At 61.5% G+C, this 21,172-nt stretch overlaps 2 protein-coding genes across 6 annotated transcripts in view; both read left to right on the forward strand.

Moving 5' to 3' along the window:
* Positions 1-16,028, forward strand: part of ZC3H18 (zinc finger CCCH-type containing 18) — a 57,590-nt gene extending 41,562 nt beyond the window's left edge. For all 5 annotated transcript variants that reach the window (XM_012737143.3, XM_075995865.1, XM_075995864.1 and 2 more), the window contains 10 exons: positions 6,704-6,895; positions 7,696-7,821; positions 10,514-10,618; positions 11,305-11,448; positions 11,745-11,804; positions 12,339-12,499; positions 12,618-12,817; positions 13,261-13,357; positions 14,622-14,718; positions 15,214-16,028. In XM_012737143.3, the coding sequence (XP_012592597.1) occupies positions 6,704-6,895; positions 7,696-7,821; positions 10,514-10,618; positions 11,305-11,448; positions 11,745-11,804; positions 12,339-12,499; positions 12,618-12,817; positions 13,261-13,357; positions 14,622-14,718; positions 15,214-15,415 (1,384 nt within the window). In that variant the 3' untranslated portion in view covers positions 15,416-16,028. The remainder of the gene's footprint in view (positions 1-6,703; positions 6,896-7,695; positions 7,822-10,513; positions 10,619-11,304; positions 11,449-11,744; positions 11,805-12,338; positions 12,500-12,617; positions 12,818-13,260; positions 13,358-14,621; positions 14,719-15,213) is intronic.
* A 3,471-nt stretch (positions 16,029-19,499) lies between these two features.
* On the forward strand, positions 19,500-20,945 carry IL17C (interleukin 17C). Its single transcript, XM_075995586.1, has 3 exons — positions 19,500-19,571; positions 19,702-20,030; positions 20,690-20,945. Exons 1-3 carry the CDS (start codon positions 19,500-19,502, stop codon positions 20,943-20,945), a joined length of 657 nt encoding a protein of 218 aa, XP_075851701.1.
* The last annotated feature ends 227 nt before the right edge of the window (positions 20,946-21,172 follow it).

Genomic DNA, 21,172 nt, shown 5'->3' on the forward strand with positions numbered 1-21,172 from the left:
GGGCTCGCTTTCTACCGCTTCCGTCACCCACAGTCAACTGTGGTTTGAAAATAAGTGCATGTCGTACAATATGATACTTTGAGAGTGAGAGAGACCACATTCACTTAATTTTCATTTATACAGTATATTGTTTATAATTGTTCTGTTTTATTAGTTAATTTCCTACTGTGCCTAATTTATAAATTAAACTTCATCCGCATGTATGTATGTAAAGGAAAAAGCACAGTGTGTGCAGGGGTTGGTACGATCCACCATTACAGGCACCCGCGGGGGCTCTTGGCATGGCCCCTCCAGGTCAGGGCCCTGGCTGGGCTGAGCCGTCTCTAGACTGCTTGCCCCATGAGGCTCCACAAGTTGCCCAGCTGTTTGATACAGCTGGGTGGATAGAAAAATAGTGGTGTTCCATGTCTTCCATTAAAACCTAATTACAGGCCGGGCACGGTGGCTCCTGCCTGCAACCCTAGCACTCTGGGAGGCTGAGGCGGGGGTCACTTGATCCCAGCGGTGGGAGGTTGCTGTGAGCTGTGATGACGCCACCGCACTCTGCCCGGGCAACAGAGGGAGACCCCTTATTCCTCGTGGGGTCCTAGGTGGGAGTAGGGGTGAGCTAGAGAGCAAGGGCAGTGTTGCTCGTCTTGGGGAGGTCTGAGACTGCGTTTCGGTGGCGCACCCTCACCACTGAAACGGCAGGAAATGCGAGTGATGCTCGCCCGCCACTGAGGCAGCGCAAGTGGTTTTTTCTTCTTTCTTTCTGTTCATCGGAAGTTAACATGCACGTGGGTGAGAATAGGTAGTTGCATTGTCAGTAGTTACGTCACTTGCCCAGGACTAAGTTCAGATGCACCGTGCGCATCTTTAGGTCGACGTGCTGTGTCTGTCGACCCTCACTGGGGGGAGGGCTGTCTGTCTCGCCCTTGGAAGGGCTGCCGTTGGCGAAGGCAGCTCTCAGGGAGCAGAGGTCACGAATCTCCCGGCCCTCAGGAAAGCCCTGCTGCGTTGGAGGATGTCCGGGCAGGATCTGCAGCCTGGGCTCCTGGGATTGTCAAAATTCTAAGTAGAGCACGTCGCTTGGAATTGGCTCTATTTTGTCGATTCATGGTGCGCTTGGGTCCTGGGACGTACAGGTTCCATCACAGTCTGTCTGTGTCATTGTTTGTGTGTTAAAAGGCCCCCAAGGGAAGGCCAGCAGCACCCGTGGCAGAGGCGGGCCGAGGGTGTGTGCAGGGGCTGGATCGTAGACGGCAGCCGTGGTCCTGGAGGGGCTTCACAGGGAGGGGGCGTCGTCAGGCTCAGTGTCTGCTGCCGGCAGGAGTCCATCAGGCCTTGTCAGGTGTGTGAACAGGAAGGGCTGCGATGGGTCATCCCTTGGGGTTGTGATGCTGTCATGCACGGTGGCCTGGCAGCAAGTCCAGGAGGGCGAAGGGACCTCGTGGGCCGTGGGACAGGCACTCAGGACCTGCTCTGGCTTTTTCTGTGCTGTGGTGACGGAGGTGCGCAGACGGGTCTGTGGCCCCGTGCTCACAGCGGGCAGGTGATGGGCGCCGTGGAAGGTGCCTCGGGGCTTCCAGCAGTGAGTGTGAGCAGGGGCAGCCAGGGAGACCGTCTGTGTCACCTTCTTCCTCTTTGTTGGATGTTTAGCCCTTTGGTTTCAGAGAAGAACCTTCGTTGTTTTTGTCTTTGACCCCAAACTTGGCAGCTGCTCGGGTGGGAGTTTCTACACACACGTGCTGCGACGGCCTTGCCTTTGCGGCACTCACGGTCGTCTCGGCTGGCCTCGTGGGGTGTGAGGCGCGACCTGTGCTGCCGGGCCTGGGCCTCGTCTGCCTGCAGCGTGCTTACGGCGCGCAGCTGCACTTTGCCCCTCGGAGCATCTCCCCGGCCTTGAACGAAGACAGTGCCTGGAAGATAAGAGCAGTGTCCCGTGTGTAGGGAAGGCCCCTTCCTTGGCTGGGATTATCTGCAGAGTTTTCTTGTGTTGAGTGTTTATGCAAATCCCAGGGCTGCCCTTGCCTGGCTGTGAGTGCCTTGCTGACTGAGGTCTTCCCGACCTGCTCTCTTCAGTTCACACTGGGCTTCCTCCCTCCTCCTCCTCTCCCTGTGGGGAGGAGCCAGGCTGCACACAGCAGGAAGGCGTGGTGACCCTGCAGGTTTGTGTCTTGGTTTAGTTTTTTTATCTGCTTAGTTTTTCCAGGTCTAATTAGGGTTTCCTCTGGGTGGTTGTCCGTCTGCCCTGTGTCATGGCCGGGGGGCCTGGAGACTCGTGGTCAGAGCATGGTGGCCACCCCACGGCCCCAGCCCAGTCAGCCCCAGGTCACGAGCGCAGTGGTCAGAGGTGCTGGCTGTGCTGGGCTCCCAGGGTGCAACAGCCGTGCCCTGGTCATCCCGTCCAGGCCCTCAGCAGGGGCCTTCCTTTTCCTCCTTGCTAAGAGATGAGAATGTGTCACTAAAAGCAGTTAGGGTAAAATTCCTGAGAGCACGTAGTAGTCAATGCGCTAGAATGTTTTACATTTGAGATAATTTTCCGTAATGTAAAAAATACTGATTTTGGAAAACTTTGTAAGGAATTAGAAGGAGAAGTAAGGAAGAGGGTTTGGCTGGAGATGCCTACGGCTGTCACCCCCCGGCCTTGTCCGTTGACAGGTAGCGTCTTGTTCTGCCTGTTGCCACACTGGCACGTGGGCGTTTTGTCCAAGTGAATTTTTTTTTGGCGGGGGGGAGGGACAGAGTCTCACTTTGTTGCCCAGGCTAGAGTGAATGCCGTGGCGTCAGCCTAGCTCACAGCAACCTCAGACTCCTGGGCTCAAGCAATCCTCCTGCCTCAGCCTACCGAATAGCTGGGACTACAGGCATGCACCACCATGCTCAACTAATTTTTTGTATATATATTTTTAGTTGGTCAATTAATTTCTTTCTATTTTTAGTAGAGACGGGGTCTTGCGCTCACTCACACTGGTTTTGAACTCCTGACCTCGAGCAGTCCCATCCGCCTTGGCCTCCCAAAGTGCTAGGATTACAGGCGTGAGCCACCATGCCCGGTCAAGTGAAATTTTTTTAATGAGCTCTTTGCTGGTTGTCCACTATTCTTCCCAAGACCCTGCCACTGACATTGGCGACTCCAGCTGTGCATCCAAGTCTGCAGCCGCGCCTTTCACGGCGTGGGTCCCAGGTCTGGGAGATCCCACCTGGGTTCGGTGCATTGACATCTGGTTTCAGAAGTCTCCAGAGTGACCCCAGACCGACTTAGTTCTTGCATCATCCGCTGGTTTGCTGTCTCCAGATACTAGTGATACCTGCTACATATTTGCATATTCTGAATATTTTCACTTAATTTTTAAACTTAAATGTATTTTAGAGGAAATCTTACATCATTATTGTAAAGCAAACACCAGGTGGTTTATCACAGTGAGTCATTGTGTGATCAAGTCAGAAATAACAAGGGTCAGTTGTGCGGTGATTGCAGCCGTGCTCCGGGGAGCGTGGATTCCGTGGACTGGACTCCATGTGGGGTGCACCCTGGAGCAGCCCGTTCAGAATGGGGGCTGACTCCCCCTGTCCAGAACCTGCAGGAGAGACTAATGACACCGTCCAGGCCTGGGGCTGGCCCTGGTGTTCTAAGTGCCAGTTCATTTTGAAATTCAATGTTACTAACTCCAGAGGGAGAGAAAGATTCTTCCTGGGGAGAAACGTTGACTCTCAGAGGTTGTGCAGGGTCCGCGGTGGTGCATCTGCAGCTCTGGCTAGTTTACTTTCCAAGCTGGGCGTGGGGCCAGCTCAGCACTCCTGGCTCCTGCCCTGGCTGTGTCCAGAGGGGAGGGTGGCCACTGATCGCCGTCTTGCTTCCTGTCCATTCTCTCTCCCTGTGGTGGTAGGGCTGCACCGTCCTCATGACTGTTGGCTGTTCCTTTTCCTGCTGTGCTTTTAGGATAAGAGTACACAGGAAGTGTAAAGGTGAAAGTAGCTACCTAGTGGCCCGTGACAGGTGGGATCATCAGACAGGTTTTCATTTCCTTCCCAGATTACTTTTCCAGGGACACCTGGATGTGGCAATAGTTCTTGGGGTTCTGGGCTGAGATGACAGGGACTTCAGCCTTGATTTAGTGTGCGCTTGGGGAAGTTTTAAATGTTTGCTGTTGCTTCCGTCCTGGCTTCTCAGCAGGTAGTAGGCTTGGTGTTTGCTGGCTGGTTGGTTAATTAAACAGAAGTTCTGAAAATATATACAGGCAATTGGCCAGACATGGTGGCTCACACGTGTAATCCCAGCACTCTTGGAGGCCGAGGCAGGAGGATCACTTGAGGTCAGGAGTTTAAGACCAGCCTGAGCAAGAGCAAGACCCCATCTCTACCAAAAATAGAAAAGTTAGCCAAATGTGGAGGCATGTGCCTGTAGTCTCAGCTCCTTAAGAGGCTGAGACAGGAGGATCGTTGAGCCCAGGAGTTTGAGGCTGTAGTAAGCTGTGATGAAGCCATGGCACTCAAGCCTGGGGCAACAAAGTCAGACTCTGTCTTGAGGGGAAAAACAAAAACAGGCAATGTTGTTTCTGTGTCAACGTGTGACTATAAGTAGATGTCACAGCAAAGCTAGATGTGAGTAAAACGCTGGTGGCCGAGAATCCCACTCACAGTAAAGCAGCCTGAGCAAGAGCGAGACCCTGTCTCTACTAAAAATAGAAAGAAATTAGTTGGCCAACTAAAAATATATAGAAAAAATTATCCAGGCGTGGTGACACATGGCTGTAGTCCCAGCTACTCAGGAGGCTGAGGCAGGAGGATTGCTTGAGCCCAGGAATTTGAGGTTGCTGTGAGCTAGGCTGACGTCACGGCACTCTAGCCCGGGCAACAGAGTGAGAGTCTGACTCAAAAAAAAATTTTGTTTTTTAAAGACAGGACCTTTTATGCAGAAAACTGTTACCCTTTACTGACACCCCTAAAGGAAGACACGAATGAATGGCCATGCTGTTGATAGGTTTCACCGCAGAGCCCGGTGGGCAGGGACAGCTGTGAGGAAGTTCTGCGGGGGGTACACGTGGCACCAAGGAGTCCAGAAGTCAAGTGTTGGTGACTTTGGGGGTCTGTGGGCCCGGGTGCAGGTGTGAGCACAGCAGGGGAGGCGGGCAAGCAGGGCTGTAGCCCACCGTGCGCTTGGAAGGAACGAGGGACTCACATCAAGGGCGGCGTCACACACCCCGAGAGGCAGATGGCCTGGGAAAAATGGCATCCGGGGTCCAAGCGCTGGCATGCAAAGAGCTTGTTAGAAAACAGGCAGAGGGCAAGAGCGGAGAGCTCAGAAGATATAAGCAAACACAGAAGCAGTGCCCATCGCAGACGCAGAGTGGAGCCGCGGAGAGCCGTTTTCCCTTCCCGCACCTGTGGGATCCGTGGGCAGGGTGCTGGGCATGGGAGTGAGGTGGGACGGGTGCAGGCTGCGGGCAGGTGTCCTGGTTATCTTCACCAACACTCACCAAGGACCTGCAGTGTCTATCTGCTTTGACCACTGTGTCCATTTCTTAGGGATTTTCCCTAAAAAAAATCAGATGTCCACAAAGATTGATATAAAAAAGTTCATTTTAAGGTTGCGTGTGTTTTGTAAAAGGTAGAAACAGCTAACCGTATAGAAGTGTCTAGATTACGTGACATCGGAGTCAGTTATTACGCAGGCAGGAAGCCCCCGTCTCGCAGTGTGTGGCGTGGGGGGAGGGAGGGGCTCCCGCTCACAGCCGGGTCTGTGTGTGCGCGTGTATGTGCACACGCGTGTGTGCGATGAAGTAGAACGTAAAGGAGATGCACAGGGTGCTGCATGTTGGCTGTCCTCGTAGAGTGAGGGAGCAGGTGGTTTTTATTTCCTTATTTTTACTTTGTCATGTTTTCCAAAATTTTTAAGTGAACTTATATGGTGTTTCAATAATTAAAAATATAGATTTTATAGGATCTGCAGATACTCTCATATTAAGCATTTACATTTTCAGTTTTTCTCTACTCATAACTGAAATGAAGCTACTTTGTTATTGGTTCTGGGGCCATGAGTTTTGGGTCTCTTTAAAGGTGTACGTTTGGATTTAGGGACCAATTCAGAGATGTGGGTGTTCCTGGCAGGCGCTGAGCCGCCTTCCTTCCCAGGCAGGAGCCCCGGGGCTGTGCGCCCACTTGCTCTGCTCGGTTTCCTCCCTCAGGGCTGGTTGGCCGCCCTCCCTCAGCCCTGTATCTCTTTAAACATCAGTCAGAGAGCAAGGAAGATATTTAAGGCTTGGGTCTGTTAGTCACAAACTTTTTTATTGCATTTGAAAACAAGAGGTGATTTTTTTTCCTCTTAATTTCTTAAATATTCATTATGCGCCTGCTATGTGGCAGTGCTAGAGACAAGGTATCAGAGGGGCAGACACCATCCCTGTCCCTCCCAGAGCTAACAGCACAGTCTCTGTCTCCTTGGGAAGATAAAGTAATGACACCCCCAGAAAGTGACTGTCATTCTGGTTAGTGGGGGTGGGGGCGAGGGGTGTTCTCCTGAAAACAAGACATTCGAATTGTGACTGTGTATGGCGGGAGCCCTGCTTGTCCTGTTGAGAAGTTCTGTAAGTGGAACGTCTGTTGCCTCTTCTTCCCTGAACAAGCCCACTGTGCAGTCCCGCCCCCTAGCTTCCCTCAGCCAGACAGCATGGCTGTGAAACAGAAGGTGGCCCGAGAGTCCCTAACTCCTCTGTGATTTTAGCCGTCAAGCTGAGCCACCAAAGAAGGAGGCAGCCTCCACAGGGCCGCAGGTGAAGCGGGCAGACGAGTGGAAGGACCCGTGGCGCCGATCCAAGTCCCCCAAGAAGAAACTCGGGGTCTCCGTCTCCCCTAGCCGGGCACGTAGGCGTCGGAAAACATCAGCCTCATCAGCCTCCGCCTCCAACTCCTCCAGGTAACGAGGCTGGCTGTGCGCGGCTGTGACGCCCGGGAGCGCAGGCACGCTCTACACCACTGCCCTGACCCCCGGCCACGCCCACTCGCTGGGTCAGGCGGGGACACCCTGGCCAGACTGTTCCTCTCGGCGTCGTTGCCTGAGGAAAGTCAGGACTGAACAGGCACTTGTGCGGTCGGCAGAGCCCCAGTGCCAGGCAGGACTGACGCCTAGAGCCCCGTGAGGCTTCACGCTCCTCCAGAGCAAACCGGCAGCATCAGCCAGGACGCGGCAGCCCACGGTGGGGCGCAGGCCCCAGTGAGCCAGCCTCGCCGCCTTCGGGGATTCACACGGCCACGCTGGAGGGAGGGGCGGGGGCTGGAGACCAGGAGGGCTGTGCGGGACCCTGGGGCCTGGCTAGCGTGCTTCTCTGGGGAGTCGGGTCAGAGCTCCGAAACCCTCGCGTGTGGTCAGGCTGGGGCACACAGCAAGCGAGTGGTGCGGCTGGGCCAGGCCTCGCTCCCCGGAGAGAAGGGGCCGGGGGCCCTGTGGTGCCCGCTGGGAGGTCAGGGTTCCTGGTGGACGCGGGTGGCAGGGGCAGCGCAGACACAGCTGGCTCTGTCCACTCGGCACACGTGATGCCCAGCACTGGGTTTCCAGACACCGTTCTCCACTGAGGGGCCTGGACTGCATCGTGTCTGTGTGTGTGAGCGTGTGCAGCCATGTGGTCCAGGTCTGCGCTGGGGAACTGCGTGTCCCGTGCGCAGTACTAAGCGTCAGGTCCCTCTCTCACCACGCTTCCCTCCCCCTTCACGCCACAGGTCGTCTTCGAGGTCTTCGTCCTACTCCGGCTCTGGCTCCTCGAGGTCGCGCTCCCGGTCCTCGTCCTACAGCTCCTACTCCAGCCGGTCCTCCAGACACAGCTCGTTCTCAGGGAGCCGGTCCAGGTGCGTCCCCAGGCCCGGGCAGGGCCTGCAACCCCACCGGAGCTGGGCACGACTGCGCTCGGTGGCAGGTGGCTGTCTGCTGGGCGCTTGTTTTCAGAGCGTGCTCAGTGAGTGGCGTGTCTGGTGGCAAGTTCTGAAGACGGTGTGTGGCGGGTGCCAGAGTCCCTCCCGCGTGGGTGCGCGTGGAGGCGATGGCGTGGCGCGGACCCTCCGTGGAGTCAGAGGCACAGCCCTGGGTGTCACAGCTCCAGCCACGCCCTCCAGAACCACACCGTGCCCTGGGGGCCCCGGCTGAAACTTGCACGCGACGCACGTTGAGTGCTCAGCGGCCGGGTGCAGCTGGTGTCTGTCGTTTTGCATAGCACAGATGTGGAATGTTTGCATCATCACAGAAAGCTCTAGAAGGTTTGAACAACTTTGTCGTATTTTTCGCATTGAAAAGGGAATTTTAGACAAATCTTGGTTGCCATATGTGTAGAAGACAGCAGTCACAGGTTAATGCATCGAACGGGACGTTTACCAGCACATGTTAGCGCCCCACACCCACCTGCCTCCCACAGGAGCGTCTCGCCGGTGCAGTCCCTGCTGTCTGGCTCTGCCGCGCGGGAACCCCCTGCTCCCCACTCCCCGCTCCCCCGTCAGCACAGGAGAGACCCAGGCCAGAGGGAGACTGCGAGTAGAGGCGGCCCAGCGCCCAGCTCTGCCCGGTCAGGCCCTGTGCCGGTCCCGCTGCCCCTGCAGGCCGTGTGGGCAGGAGGGATCATGATCCCAACCCCTGAACAGACCCCACACCCTCTCCCCTGCTGCTTCCGGAAGCGTTAACCCCAGACTCCTGGAGTAAAGCTGATCACCCTCCTGGCAGATGGTTATTGGGGCGCAGTGGCAAGGGGGTTGGGCGGCAGTGGGAGATGGCTGCCGCAGTTGAGTCTGGGCTGGAGCACGGACTGGAGATGGTGTGTGGGACCCGTTTTCCATGGCGTCAGGTCTCTGCAGAGCAGCAGAGAGCTGTGAGGTGTCCTCAGGGTTGGCTGTGGGCGCCCTGGGGGCAGGACCGAGCCTGGGTCTCACCACGTCCTGGGCTCTGGGGAAAGGTGAGCTCGGGCACTTGGGACTGCCATCTGCCAGAAACAGGCCCGTGAAGCATGGGAAGAAGCTTGAGCCAGGCTGCGAAGTGTGGGCCTCTGGAAATGTGAAGTCGCGGTGGTGTAGGGGAGACAGTTGAGTGTGACCTGTGTTCTGGGTCCAGTCGACAGTCTCAGGGTAGAGCCTGAGAACAAAGCCGGTGACGTCGCCTTCCATCGAGGCTGGGGACGCCAAGCCAGGGGCGGCTGTGATGAGCAAGGGCAGGAAACGGGCACAGGCAGGCACGGCCGGGCGGCCTCCCTCAGAGGGCAGGGAGGGTCCAGCGTCGCAGGCGGGCACCACTGGGCCTTTGCCCTCTGTCACCGGTTCTCCGTAGGTTCCACTTGATTCCTGTGTCAGCGTCACAGTGTTCTCTCACTTAGAGCGTAAGCCTCTCAGCTGGCTCTGCCTCTCTCCCTGCGCGGCCTCTACTTGGGTGGTAAAGCCCGGGTGAGGCCGAGCAGGGACTCCTGGTGGGTCCGACCCTGTGCCCTCCCTTGCGCACACCTGTGCGGTCACTGAAGCCCGAGGGCCAGGCGTCCTTCCACCACGGGCCCTGGGTCCTCGGGTGGATGGAGGCAGAGGTCGCCTCTGCCCAGAACCTCGCGCCACAAGGAGGCCTTGACCAGGCCCGGGCTTGGTGGCTGTTTTCTCCGAGGCTCAGCTGCAGTGACCCTTCAGGGAAGGGTGACAGGAGGCCTGGGCTGGGAGCGGCTGGTGGTGCCGCCTTGTGCGGTCCCACAGGAGCCACTCGGGTGCAGCTTCAGGCCAGGCCTTGCTTGCTGGGCCTCCGGGGCAGGCAGCCCAGCAGGTGGGGCAAGTGCAGGCCATGAGCAGGTGGCTGTCCCGTGCAGCTCTGGCACTCTTGGCGTGCCTGGCTGCAAGAGCCCAGGCCTGTCCCATTGCACCTGTTGGTACTGCTTGTCTGGAAATGTTGACAATCCCACATGATGTTTTTTAGGCTGGGGGGAGATAGACCCCTGAGCCTCTCCCCTCCTGCCTCACGTACAAGTTAGGAAGCCTGAGGTGTCAGGCACGGTGGAACCAGCGCACCCCGAGGCGCACCCAAGCCAGCCTGGGCTCCCCCAGCAGCCTGGCCACCTCCTGGGCGCTCATCCACCTGCCAACGCTGGAAACACGTCACAGTCCAGCTGGAGCCCCCCTCCCACACGCCTGGCCAGTCCTGACTCCCCAGCTCTCAGCTGCCAACCACTGGGTCTCTTGGGTCCCCCCTCAGCCCAGACCTCACCCGCATCTGCCTGTGGCCCCGTGGCCAGACCAGGCCGCGTCCCATAGGTGTTTCCATGGGTGCGTGAGCCATGTTCCCACCCTGTCAAGAGCAGCGTCTCCCCTCCCTCGTACCTCCCCCTGATCTCCCAGGGACCCCCCAGGAGTGCTGGCTGCCCTCTGTTCTACTGTGGGCACGTGTTTTTAGCAAGTGACGGAACAGTCTGAAACTGAGTTAGACGATAGCAGCTCATGGTGGCGGTCTCTGAGGATCTGGGACGGGTCCTCGTGGGCTTGGGCCGTGCCACACCCAGCCCTCCTCATGCCTCTGTTTGCTCCCCAGGTCCCGGTCCTTCTCCTCGTCCCCATCCCCGTCCCCGACGCCTTCTCCGCACAGACCTTCCGTCAGAACTAAGGGGGAGCCAGCCCCGCCCCCTGCAAAAGCTGGGTAAGTTGCCCATGAGAAGCTCGTGCTCTTGGCTGGCCGGGTCCTCAGAGGCCCTGCCTCCCCTGCCCGTGCCGTGCTGCAGCCACAGAGGTGGAGAAGCCTCCGGGGCTGAGGACCGGGCGTCTGGAAGGGGTTGGGGCTGGGAGGGGCCCTGGTGTCAGATGCCCGGCCTCGGCACCCTCCTCCGTAGGCCTTGGGCGCCGTGCTTCTCCCTGGGGGCAAGCGCCTCCATCGGGGTTGCGCCGCAGCTTGGGCACCGCTGCCATTGTCCCCACTGCCATCTGAGGTCTTAGCTGGCAGGCAGGCCTCAGGAGTGGCTTCCCCCAAGCTCCAAGCCAGGAAGTCCGTGGCTGTGTCTGAAAGTAGCAAGGGTGGACGGCCACTGGGCCACGTTGCTCCTTCTCAACGGCTGGGATGGTAACGTGCAGCAGATCTAAAACATGCTGGCCGGGAGGAAATGTTTGTAGGGACATTTTCTCTGCGCCCCAACGCCCCGGCAAGCGCACTGAAGCAAGCGGGGATGGCCCGCGAGTGTGTCTTATCCCAAGTGAGGCATGGCTGGCTGTGCTGACGCCACGTGGCCCAGCAGGAAGCAGCGTCACAGCACCTGTGCACAGGACACGCGGCTCGCCCAAGGGTGGGGCTCCTCCCAGCCACTCGGGCCCTGAGCCGCCTTCTGCCCACAGGGAGAAGCCAGTGAAGAAGCCGGCCCCGCCTCCCGCCCCACCGCAGGCCACCAAAGCCACCCCCCCTGCCCCTGAGCCCGCCAAACCAGGAGACCCTCGAGAAGCCAGGAGGAAGGAGCGGCAAGCCAGGACACCCCCCAGGAGGTGAGCGCCCGGCATTCGGTGCCCCATGGAGTCGGCGGTGCCCACGCACCGAGCCCCGACACACATGGCTTTGGCCAGTCGTCCACTCCTGGAGCCTCCATGTCCCCGCCGCAGGGTGGGGAGAGGCGCGTGGCGGGCGTGCCGTGCAGTCTTCCCAGGGGAGGCAGCGGCTGTCTTTGCACTGCGAAGTGCGGTCCCTGAGATACTCAGTTCCGAGTCAGGGGTGAGTTCCCGAGGTGGGGGCTGCCCGGGGCCACGGTGGCCGGCTCTGAGCCGTGGTGCGGCTTGTGTTGCAGGCGGACACGCAGCGGCAGTGGCAGCAGCAGCAGCTACAGCGGCTCCAGCTCTCGATCCAGGTCATTGCTGGGCCCTGGCTGGGTCCCCTCCCCAGGTCCCCTCCCTGTCAGCGTGGCCGCTTCTCCCTCCCAGGAAGAAGCTCTGCGGGAGTGTCTCCCCAGGCACTCAGGGTCTGGTCACCGGGCACATCAGGCTTGGCTTTGGCAAGGGAACTCACTCCGGCGGAACTGCCTGTGGGATGAGGGTTGTCTTCCCTTCCGCCCTGGGGTTGAGCGAGACCTCTCACCTGGCTTTCAGTCTCTCCCGTGGGCTGAAGCCACCTCCCTTCTGCTGTATGTGGCCAGGGCTCCTCTGTCCAATTCTGTCCCCACTGCTGGGTCAGTTCGGTCCTGTTCCCCTTCCCAGCAGGTGCCTGGCGCTTGCTAGTGAGACGGCCGTGCAGTGGCCCAGGTGCCCCCTGCCCAGAGTCCCCCAGAGTCTCGTGTTCCATAAAAACACAGTGGGTGACAGTGGCCTGTGGGGACGCTAGTGGCCCCCATCCCGGCCGGGGCCGTGGCCGGGGCCGTGGCACAGGCGTGCATGTGTGTGTCCAGGTCCCTGAGCGTGAGCAGCGTCTCCTCGGTGTCCAGCGCCACGTCCAGCAGCAGCTCTGTGCACAGCGTGGACTCGGAGGACATGTATGCGGACCTGGCCAGCCCCGTGTCCTCCGCCAGCTCCAGGTCCCCGACCCCAGCGCAGACCAAGAAGGAGAAAGGTACGTGGGGCCCCTGGCGTCCGGGGGAGCGTGGCGCTGCGGGGAGACTCGCAGGAGGAGCACGGGAAGCCGTCCCCGCGCCCCCGTGCCCCCGTGACCGCGGGCTTGTCGCTGGCAGGGAAGTCTAAGAAAGAGGATGGCGTCAAAGAGGAGAAGCGGAAGAGGGACTCATCCACGCAGCCGCCCAAGTCTGCGAAGGCCCCGGCAGGCGGGAAGTCTTCCCAGCAGCCCTCCACGCCCCAGCAGGCCGCCCCGGGGCAGCCGCAGCCGAGCTCCTTTGTCCCCCACAAGGAGATCAAGCTGACGCTGCTGAACAAGGTGAGGCGAGGCCCTGCTGGCGCTGCCTGATGCCCAGGCCGCCAGTGTGGGGCGGTGGGAGCTCCTGGCGCACGTTCCTCTGTGGGGGAGCCTGAGTGAGGTGCCGGCCCCACCCTCAGCATCCCCCCCAAGTCTGCACAGGAGGCGGGAAGGGCGTGAGGCCCGGCCCACTTGGGTCCCCTGCACCCCCGTAGGGACCCGAGGGCAGCAGACAAGGCCGCAAGTGCCTTCCCGGGAGCCTGAAGGGCCCAGACGCACAGTAGCCGTGCCTTTGGCCCGGCAGGGGAGCCCTCCTCCCTGGGGGGCTGCAGGGCCACATGGGCATGTGGCGGGGGACCCTGACCCCAGAGGGGGTCACGTGGGAGCAGAGGGCAGGCTGCTGGTGAGGTCACCGCAGGTGCAAGGACACTGCTGTGTCCTCACTGGCCTCTCCCCTGCCTCAGGCGGCAGATAAAGGCAGCAGGAAGCGCTATGAGCCGTCAGACAAGGACCGGCAGAGTCCTCCTCCAGCCAAGCGAGCCAACTTGTCCCCAGACCGAGGTGAGCCGCCCCGGCACGCAGAGCCAGCGGGGCCAGCAGTGCTCAGGCTGCTGGAACCCAGCACCCCGTTTGCTCTTAAAAATATGAGGAACCCAAAGAACTTGCGGTTTTGTGGTTGTAACAGTAGTAAACCACTATTTTAACATAAATGCCATTTTTTATTAAAAATAACTATTTTCTTTTTTTTTTTTTTTTTTTTTTTTTTTTTTTTTTTGAGACAGAGTCTCCCTTTGTTGTCCAGGCTAGAGTGAGTGCCATGGCGTCAGCCTAGCTCACAGCAACCTCAAACTCCTGGGCTCGAGCGATCCTTCTGCCTCAGCCTCCCGAGTAGCTGGGACTACAGGCATGCGCCACCATGCCCGGCTAATTTTTTTTTATATATATATCAATTGGCCAATTAATTTCTTTCTATTTATAGTAGAGACGGGGTCTCGCTCTTGCTCAGGCTGGTTTTGAACTCCTGACCTTGAGCAATCCGCCCGCCTCGGCCTCCCAAGAGCTAGGATTACAGGCGTGAGCCACAGCGCCCGGCCAAAAATAACTATTTTCTAAAACAGCAGGAGGCGTGGAGATTTTCATGAATCTTACTGTCTGACAGGCAGAAGACACCTGGCCTGTCGGCCCTGGGAGGGCACATGCCAGTGGCCTCTCTGAACCCTGGGCTCCTGGGGACGGAGTGAGAGCAGACAGTGTCCCCGTGTCACTGTGGGCTGGGTGGACCCCAGCGTCCTGGGCCACACCTCGAGAGCCCCTGCCCGGGTGGAGAGACCAGATCTTTCTGGCCGGCTTCGATGGGCAGAGCTAAAACCCACGTTTCCTCCCTGAAATAGAGGCAGAGAAGCCCCCCACAGACAGACGGGGGGCGGGGAGGGGGGGGCAGGCAGGGCCTGGGGTCGGAGCCGGCCACGGGGCTCCCGCTGACCCTCAGCCATCTCGAGCCTGCCGTGCCGGGCGGCGACCCCCACACCGTCTCGGCGGTGGGGGACAAGACACGGCTGAGCTCTCATTTAACTGCCGTGGCTTTCTTGCGTAGTGAAGACCTGTGCAGTACGCTTTTTCAAAGCCAGGGGAGTTCTGTGTCTCGTCAGATAGTGAGCGCTCCCACACCTGCAGCGCCGTCCCGCCATGGCAGCGACGCTGGGGTGGCCTGGGCGCCTGGCGCTCCGCTGCCTCTGAGAGCGCGGGAGCGTCCCGCTGCCCCAGGCTTTCATCTCTGCCACCCCTGTGGCCAGCACCTGGTCCTAATGTCCGTCCCCATGTCCAGGTTCTCGGGACCGGAAGTCTGGTGGGAGACTGGGCTCCCCGAAGCCAGAGCGGCAGCGAGGCCAGAACTCCAAAGCCCCTGCGGCTCCCACAGACAGGTGAGTCCCGCCCAGGCCCTGGACACAGCCAAGGCGCTCGCCGTGGGGCGGTACAGGGACAGGACGGCCAATTCGGTTTGTCCAGGGCAGGTTTCTGCAGCACCTGCAGCGCTGCCTGTGGTGGGGGGGACCCGCCACAGCCCCGCCCCGGCCCTTGGTGTGTGCAGGCTGGGACCTGGCGTGGTTCCCGAGACCTCCCCAGGGAGCCCTGGGCACAGAGGGGCCGCAGGAGTAGGGAGGCTGGGTTAGGAGCGAGAGGAGGGGCTGGGCCCCCGCCAGGGCTCTGCTCCTGGGAGCCGGAGCAGCCACAGCTGGGAGGCTGTGGCCAGAGCGCCCGTTCCTGCCCCGCGTGCTGCCCTGCCGGTGCTGGGCAGGGACTCTGCCGGGCGGGGACGGCCACACTGCCCCCTCTACCTGCAGACGCAGCTCGGGGGTGGGCTGGGGTGGGGGGTGTGCCCTGTCCCCTCTCAGGCAGGGTCCCCTCCCCCCTTGCAGGAAGCGCCAGGTGTCACCGCAGTCGAAGAGCTCCAGCAAGGTCACCAGCGTGCCAGGCAAGGCCTCGGACGCCGGCGCGGCCGCCAGCACCAAATCAGGGAAGGCCAGCACGCTGTCGCGGCGGGAGGAGCTCCTGAAGCAGCTCAAGGCGGTGGAGGACGCCATCGCGCGCAAGCGCGCCAAGATCCCCGGGAAGGTGTAGCGGCCGCCCGGCCCTGGCAGACTTCACGTTTTTATAAATAGGGTGAACACAGCCGTTTTGGATTTTGCAGTTAATGTCTTACTTTGGCTGTGATTCTTTTTAAAAATTAAAAAAAAAAAAAAAAAAGTTTCTCAGCCGGAAAAGAAGCCACACACACGCACACACACACGCGCACACACACACACACACACACACACACACGGAGCGACGAGACGCAGCCTCCCGCCAGGCAGACAGGTCAGCGCGAGCGACACAGCACCGGTTCTGTAAATTATACGCCCGCCCGCCAGCCTGGCCCGCGCCGCCTCCCTGCCCGGCAGGCCGCCTGCCGCGCCAGTCCGGCACCACGGCGCTGACTCCCTCGACTGCTGGCAGCATCTCCCGTCCTCACTCGCCCCAGGATCAAAAATATATATATTCTTGACTACGGTCTCATCAGGAAACGTTTCCTGTCTTTTATTTTAAACATCAAATTGTTTTAGTTGATTTAAAAAGGAAAAAAAAATCCAGAAGAAAAGACCAAAAAAAAAGGCTAAGGGTATTGTTGGGGCGTCTGTCTAATGTGGAGGGTCTTTTTTGAGGGGTCTCCTAAAATAAAATATTTTGATAAGCAGTTGTCCTCCCCTGTGCTCTGTGCCTGGCGCTGCCCCTGACAGGGAGGACGCAGTGGAGACAGAGGCCGGTCTGCGCTCTGGGTCCCACCCACTCACCTGCCTGGCCAGACCCCTGTGGAGCGCCGTGCCTCAGTTTCCCCAGCCCTGTCCCCTCTGAGTGGGGCTTCTTGGGGCGTGAGCTGGTGGCCACCTTCGCAGCCCTGGGCCTGGGCAGGTCGGCAAGGGGGTCCAACCCCAGGGAGGGGTCACGGCGTGTATCCCAGGGACCGATGGCCCCCAGGGTACTGGCTGCTGTCTGTCCTCCCAGCTCCGTTTGGGGGAGGCTCACTCCACCCAGCCTCGGGGACCCATGAGGTCAGTGGCAACTAAAGGCAGGAGGAGGAGCAGGGGCCGAGGGAGCCCCGCCAGACCAGGTCTCCCCCCGAGGGCCCTGGGTCCCCTCCATGCAGAGCCAGGTGTGAACTGGCAGCTGGTGGCAGTGGCCCCAGCTTGGCTGTCCCTCCCTCTGGGGACCCTGGTGCAGAGAGCCCCATCCTGGGAGGGTGCCAGACCCCGCCACCCACTGCACCACAGGTCAGTGGAGAGAACCCTCCGGGCCCGGGAGCTGGGGGCGGGTGGGCCTGGGTGGCAGGTGGGTGCTCCCTGGCTCCTCCCCTCAGGGAGAGGGCGGCTCCCCTGGCCCAGCACGAGGCGGGGGCAGCTCACACTAGGGAGACCCTGTGGCTGCAGCCCCTGCCCCTGCCTGCCCGCTCCCCCCAGCACGCCCCTCCCCCACCTCCGAGCTCCCGCCCACGTACCTGTAGGCCCACAGGAATCCCTGCCAGGGAAATCCCACCGGACAGGGGAGAGCCAGGCACGGCGCCATGACCTCAGGGAAGGTGCCGCCCGGTCCACCCGCGGTTCCCATCGGCCACCCCACTCGGTGCGGCTGGGCCAGCCGGCCACAGCACGAACCCTCCGGTTCCCACACTCAGCTGTGACTCGCCCGGCCGTCACCCATCAGGTTTTCAGTTCTGGCCGCCTTCTCCCCGCTGGGAAGGACCCGTCCTGCCACCAGCAGCCACAGAGGGGCTGAGGCCAGCGGTGGCAGACCCCTCCTGCGGACCGCCCCCCAGCCAGGCCCACCCCCTCCAGGAGGGCGGCTGCAGGGCCCCCAGCTGTGGGTCCTTGTCCCCTCACGCCTTGTTACTGGGGCTGGGGGCGTGGCCTGAGGATGTGGTCAGAGCAGCAGCCTGACCCAGCCACCACCTCCAGGATGGCCTCAGGCCCTCCTCCCACTGCCTTTCCAGTCTTGCCCAACCCGGGACTTCTACAGTTGCCTCAGTGGCCACAGGAGCAAGACACCACCCGGACCCCTGCTCCGCCTCCCTTGGGAATGTCTCCCCGGGACCGGCCATCAGGGCCCCCCCACCCGGACAGCCGGGGACGCGCCATGGGGAAGGGCCTGCACGGGTGGACATGCGGCCCTGTCTCGGGCTCACCTGCAGCCCTCACAGCAGGTGGGAAACAGCCTGGACAGCACGGCAAGACCCGTCTCTACAAAAGACAGAAAAAGCAGCACAGCTGAGGAGGCTGGGGCCAGAGGAGCGCTGGGGCCCGGGGGCCTGTGCCTGGGCCCGCCTGGGAGGACGACTTGGTGGGAGGAAGCAGGAACTCCCTGTGGCCACAGGAGCTGGGCTCACCGGCCTCTGCCTCGAGTCCATCCAGCCCGGGGCCTCCTGCAGGTTCAGGGTCACGGTGGGGTCCTCGGAGGACACCCCTGTCCCTGGGGGGCTCCCTGCTCCTGTTCACTCACTCAGTCCCCGTCACGCTTCCCACTTACCTGTTGCCCTTCTCACCCACTTGGCTGACCTCACTGCCCCGACCAGGCCCCGCCCAGAATCCCTGGGCCTGGTGCCAGGTGGGGTCACCGGCCTCACCTGGGGGTGGGGCTTTCCCCCCCCCTTTCCTTGGACTCCTGTTTCCTTTTCCTCGTTCCCTCTGGCTTCTCCTTTTCTTCTCCTGCCCTCTCCCCCTCCTCCCCTCACTTCCCAGCGGCACAGTGTATGGTTGAGCAGGTTGTGCACTGCACAAGGGCTCCCAACTGAAATCACCTTTTCCTTCCATTCCCACCCTGCGCCCTGAGGAAGGCACCTTGTGGATCTCGGTGGCCCCAGTTGGTCCTCTCTGCACCTCTGCCTCCTTCTCCCTGTGCCTTCCCCCTGCCTTTTCCTCCCCTGAGCCTGCCATCCCCGGGAAACCCCCTCGACCCACAGACTCGGGTGTTGAGGCAAGAAGGTCCCTGAGATGCCAGGTCAGAGCACCCTGCCCCCGGCACGCCCTGCACCGGTCCACGCGTCCCGTCCCAGGGGCTGACGTCCAGCAGCCACAGCTGGGCAGGCGGGGGTGGGGGGGAGCAGTGTGCGTGCTGGGGGCAGTCCAGCCCTGCCAGGCCGAGGGAGGGGGTGCCCTGCCCTGGGCCAGGCACAGCTCCCAACACTGGAAACAGGTGGGACCGGCACAGACAGTCCCTGACCCCAAGGAGCTCGTATGACCTTTGGGGGGGCCTCCCAGCCCGAGGGGCGTCTGTCCTGTTAGGGGGTGTAGTGTGGCTTCAATTGTGTCCCCCCTAAAGATCTGTCCACATCCTGACCCCTCCCTACCTGTGAACCTGCCCTTATTTGGGAAAAGGGCCTTTGCTTTCGGATGAGGGTTTCAGGGACTGAGGGACGAGGTCGTCCTGGATCAGGGTGGACCCTAATCCAAGGACCCGTGTCCTCGTAAGACAGAGAACAAAACAGAGAGGCACGGGAGAGGCCACGTGAAGATCCAGGGTACGACAGGCGGCAGAGGTTGGAGCGACGGAGGTTGTGCAGGAGGAAGGCAAAGATGACGGTCACCCGTCCTTGACCATTTTAGATAAAAACAGAACCAACCTGGATGTCCGCCCGCCCACAGGGGAGGTGCAGGACTACCCAGGCCGTGAATCAGGCCCCCTGTCCCCGGGTGCCAGAGCCCCGGGTACATGGGACAAGTGGGATCAGAGCCGCGAGTTGCTCCGGGCTCGGACCGAAACGCTCTCACAGGAGGCGGGGGCGAACCCAGCCAGGGCAGGACCACGCGTGGCTCTGTGCGCAGGTGCTCCAGATGGGTGGGGTCCCGGGGGGAGGACAACAGGATGGGACCTCACGGGGGCTCCACGCGTGTCTGTGACGTGATGCACAGAGGGGTGGGGGACCCGCGGGGACAGGAGGAGGAAGTGCCTGTGGCTGGGCACTTCCCAAGGAGGAATCAGTGCCCGGATTTTCCCCAGGTGTGGCCAAAGATATAAAGAGCCGGGGCCGCCAGGTCCCTCGCCAGGTGCACTACTGGGACAGCCGCTAGGCGTGCAGGCTGCTGCGAGCCCACGATGGTGAGCCTGGCACAGCTCCCGGCATCCCCACCAGACGGTGCAGCCGGGGTTCCCCGAGCCCTGGGAGCAGGACTTCGGGATGGGCCTGGGAAACCCCGTCTGGAGGGAGGGGAGGCAGCCCCACCAGGCCCTAGGAGCCCTGGTGTGCTGGGTGCCTCTGGGCCCCATCTGTAGAGGGAGGGCTGTACCCCAGCTTTCCCTTGGGAACAGAGCAAGCTGGGTGGCAGTGAGGCGCCCCTTCACTGGGCACCCCCTGACCACTCACCCGCCTGTGTCACCAGCTCCTCCCCAGCCTCTTGCTTCTGACCTGGTTGCCCACCAGCCTGGCCCACCATGACCCCCCGCTCTGGGGGACGCCCCACTCTCACGGGGCCCCCCGCTGCTACTCGGCTGAGGAACTGCCCCTTGGCCAGCCACCCCCACACCTGCTGGCTCGAGCTGCCAAGTGGGAGCAGGCCTTGCCCGTGGCCCTGGTGTCCAGCCTGGAGGCGGCCGGCCACAGACGGCAACCTGAGGGGCGCCCGGCTGAGCCCCAGTGCCCGGTGCTGCGGCCGGAGGAGGTGTTGGAGGCGGACACCCACCAGCGCTCCATCTCGCCCTGGCGATACCGGTGAGGGCTGCGGCTGCCCCCCCAGGGCGGGGCGTTCTCACCTGCCCCATGGCACGGCGCCCGCCCCTTGGCAAACCCATTGACCCAGCCCGAGGCTACTGGCTGCTGCTGGCCCTGGACCTCAGCCCAGACCTTGTCATCAGGGGCAGGGGAGAAATACCGCCCCTGCACCACCCTCCTTTCCCCTTCTGGCCACTTCCTGGGCTCCAGGATGCAGGAGCAGGGGGCGGGGTCCCTGGGGAGGAGCGCAGGGGGCGGGGGGACGCAGTCCCTGGGGAGGGGCGCAGAGGGCGGGCGGGACGGGGCCCCTGGGGAGGGCGCTTGGGCAGGGGGCGGGGTCCCTGGGGAGGAGCGCAGGGGGAGTTGGGGGGGACGGAGTCCCTGGAGAGGGGCGCAGGGGGGGGACAGGGTCCCTGGGGAGGGGCGCAGGGGGCGGGGGGACGGAGTCCCTGGGGAGGGGCGCAGAGGGCGGGCGGGACGGGGTCCCTGGGGAGGGCGCTTGGGCAGGGGGCGGGGACCCTGGGTAGGGGCGCAGGGGCGGGGGGTGGACGGGTTCCCTGGGGAGGGCGCTTGGGCAGGGGGCGGGGCGCAGGACCAGTGGGCTGGCTGCTAGGAGCAGGGCAGCGCTGGACTCGGAGTCTCATTGCCCGTCCCCGCAGCGTGGACACGGACGAGGACCGCTACCCGCAGAAGCTGGCCTTCGCCGAGTGCCTGTGCCGCGGCTGCATCGACGCCAGGACGGGCCGCGAGACGGCCGCGCTCAACTCGGTGCGGCTGCGCCAGAGCCTGCTGGTGCTGCGCCGCCGGCCCTGCTCCCGCGCCGGCGCGCCCACGCCCGGGGCCTTCGCCTTCCACGCCGAGTTCATCCGCGTGCCCGTCGGCTGCACCTGCGTGCTGCCCCGCTCGGCGCGGTGACCGCGGGGCCTAGGGCCTCCCGGACCGAGCGCCGCCTATTTATGTGTATTTATTGCTATTTATGCCCCGCAGCCGCCCTGGGGCTCGGACCAGGCCCTCGAGCTCCCTCTCTCCAGCCTCCCCCGGAGGAAAAAGTGCCCCGTCTATTTTATTAAACTAATATTTATTTTAAATGTAAACGTGTCTCGGAACTGATAAACACGTCCCTCGCCACTGGCGCGACTCCA

The sequence above is a fragment of the Microcebus murinus genome, chromosome 20 (assembly GCF_040939455.1).
Source record: "Microcebus murinus isolate Inina chromosome 20, M.murinus_Inina_mat1.0, whole genome shotgun sequence".
In the NCBI taxonomy this organism is placed as follows: Eukaryota; Metazoa; Chordata; class Mammalia; order Primates; family Cheirogaleidae; genus Microcebus; species Microcebus murinus.

Excerpts from the sequence above, each read along its gene's own strand:
- IL17C (XM_075995586.1), top strand. The coding sequence starts at position 19,500 with ATGGGCCTGGGAAACCCCGTCTGGAGGGAGGGGAGGCAGCCCCACCAG. Across the intron at positions 19,572-19,701 it reads TAGGAGCCCTGGTGTGCTGG|CTCCTCCCCAGCCTCTTGCT; the intron begins GTGCCTCTGGGC and ends CTGTGTCACCAG. Across the intron at positions 20,031-20,689 it reads ATCTCGCCCTGGCGATACCG|CGTGGACACGGACGAGGACC; the intron begins GTGAGGGCTGCG and ends CCGTCCCCGCAG.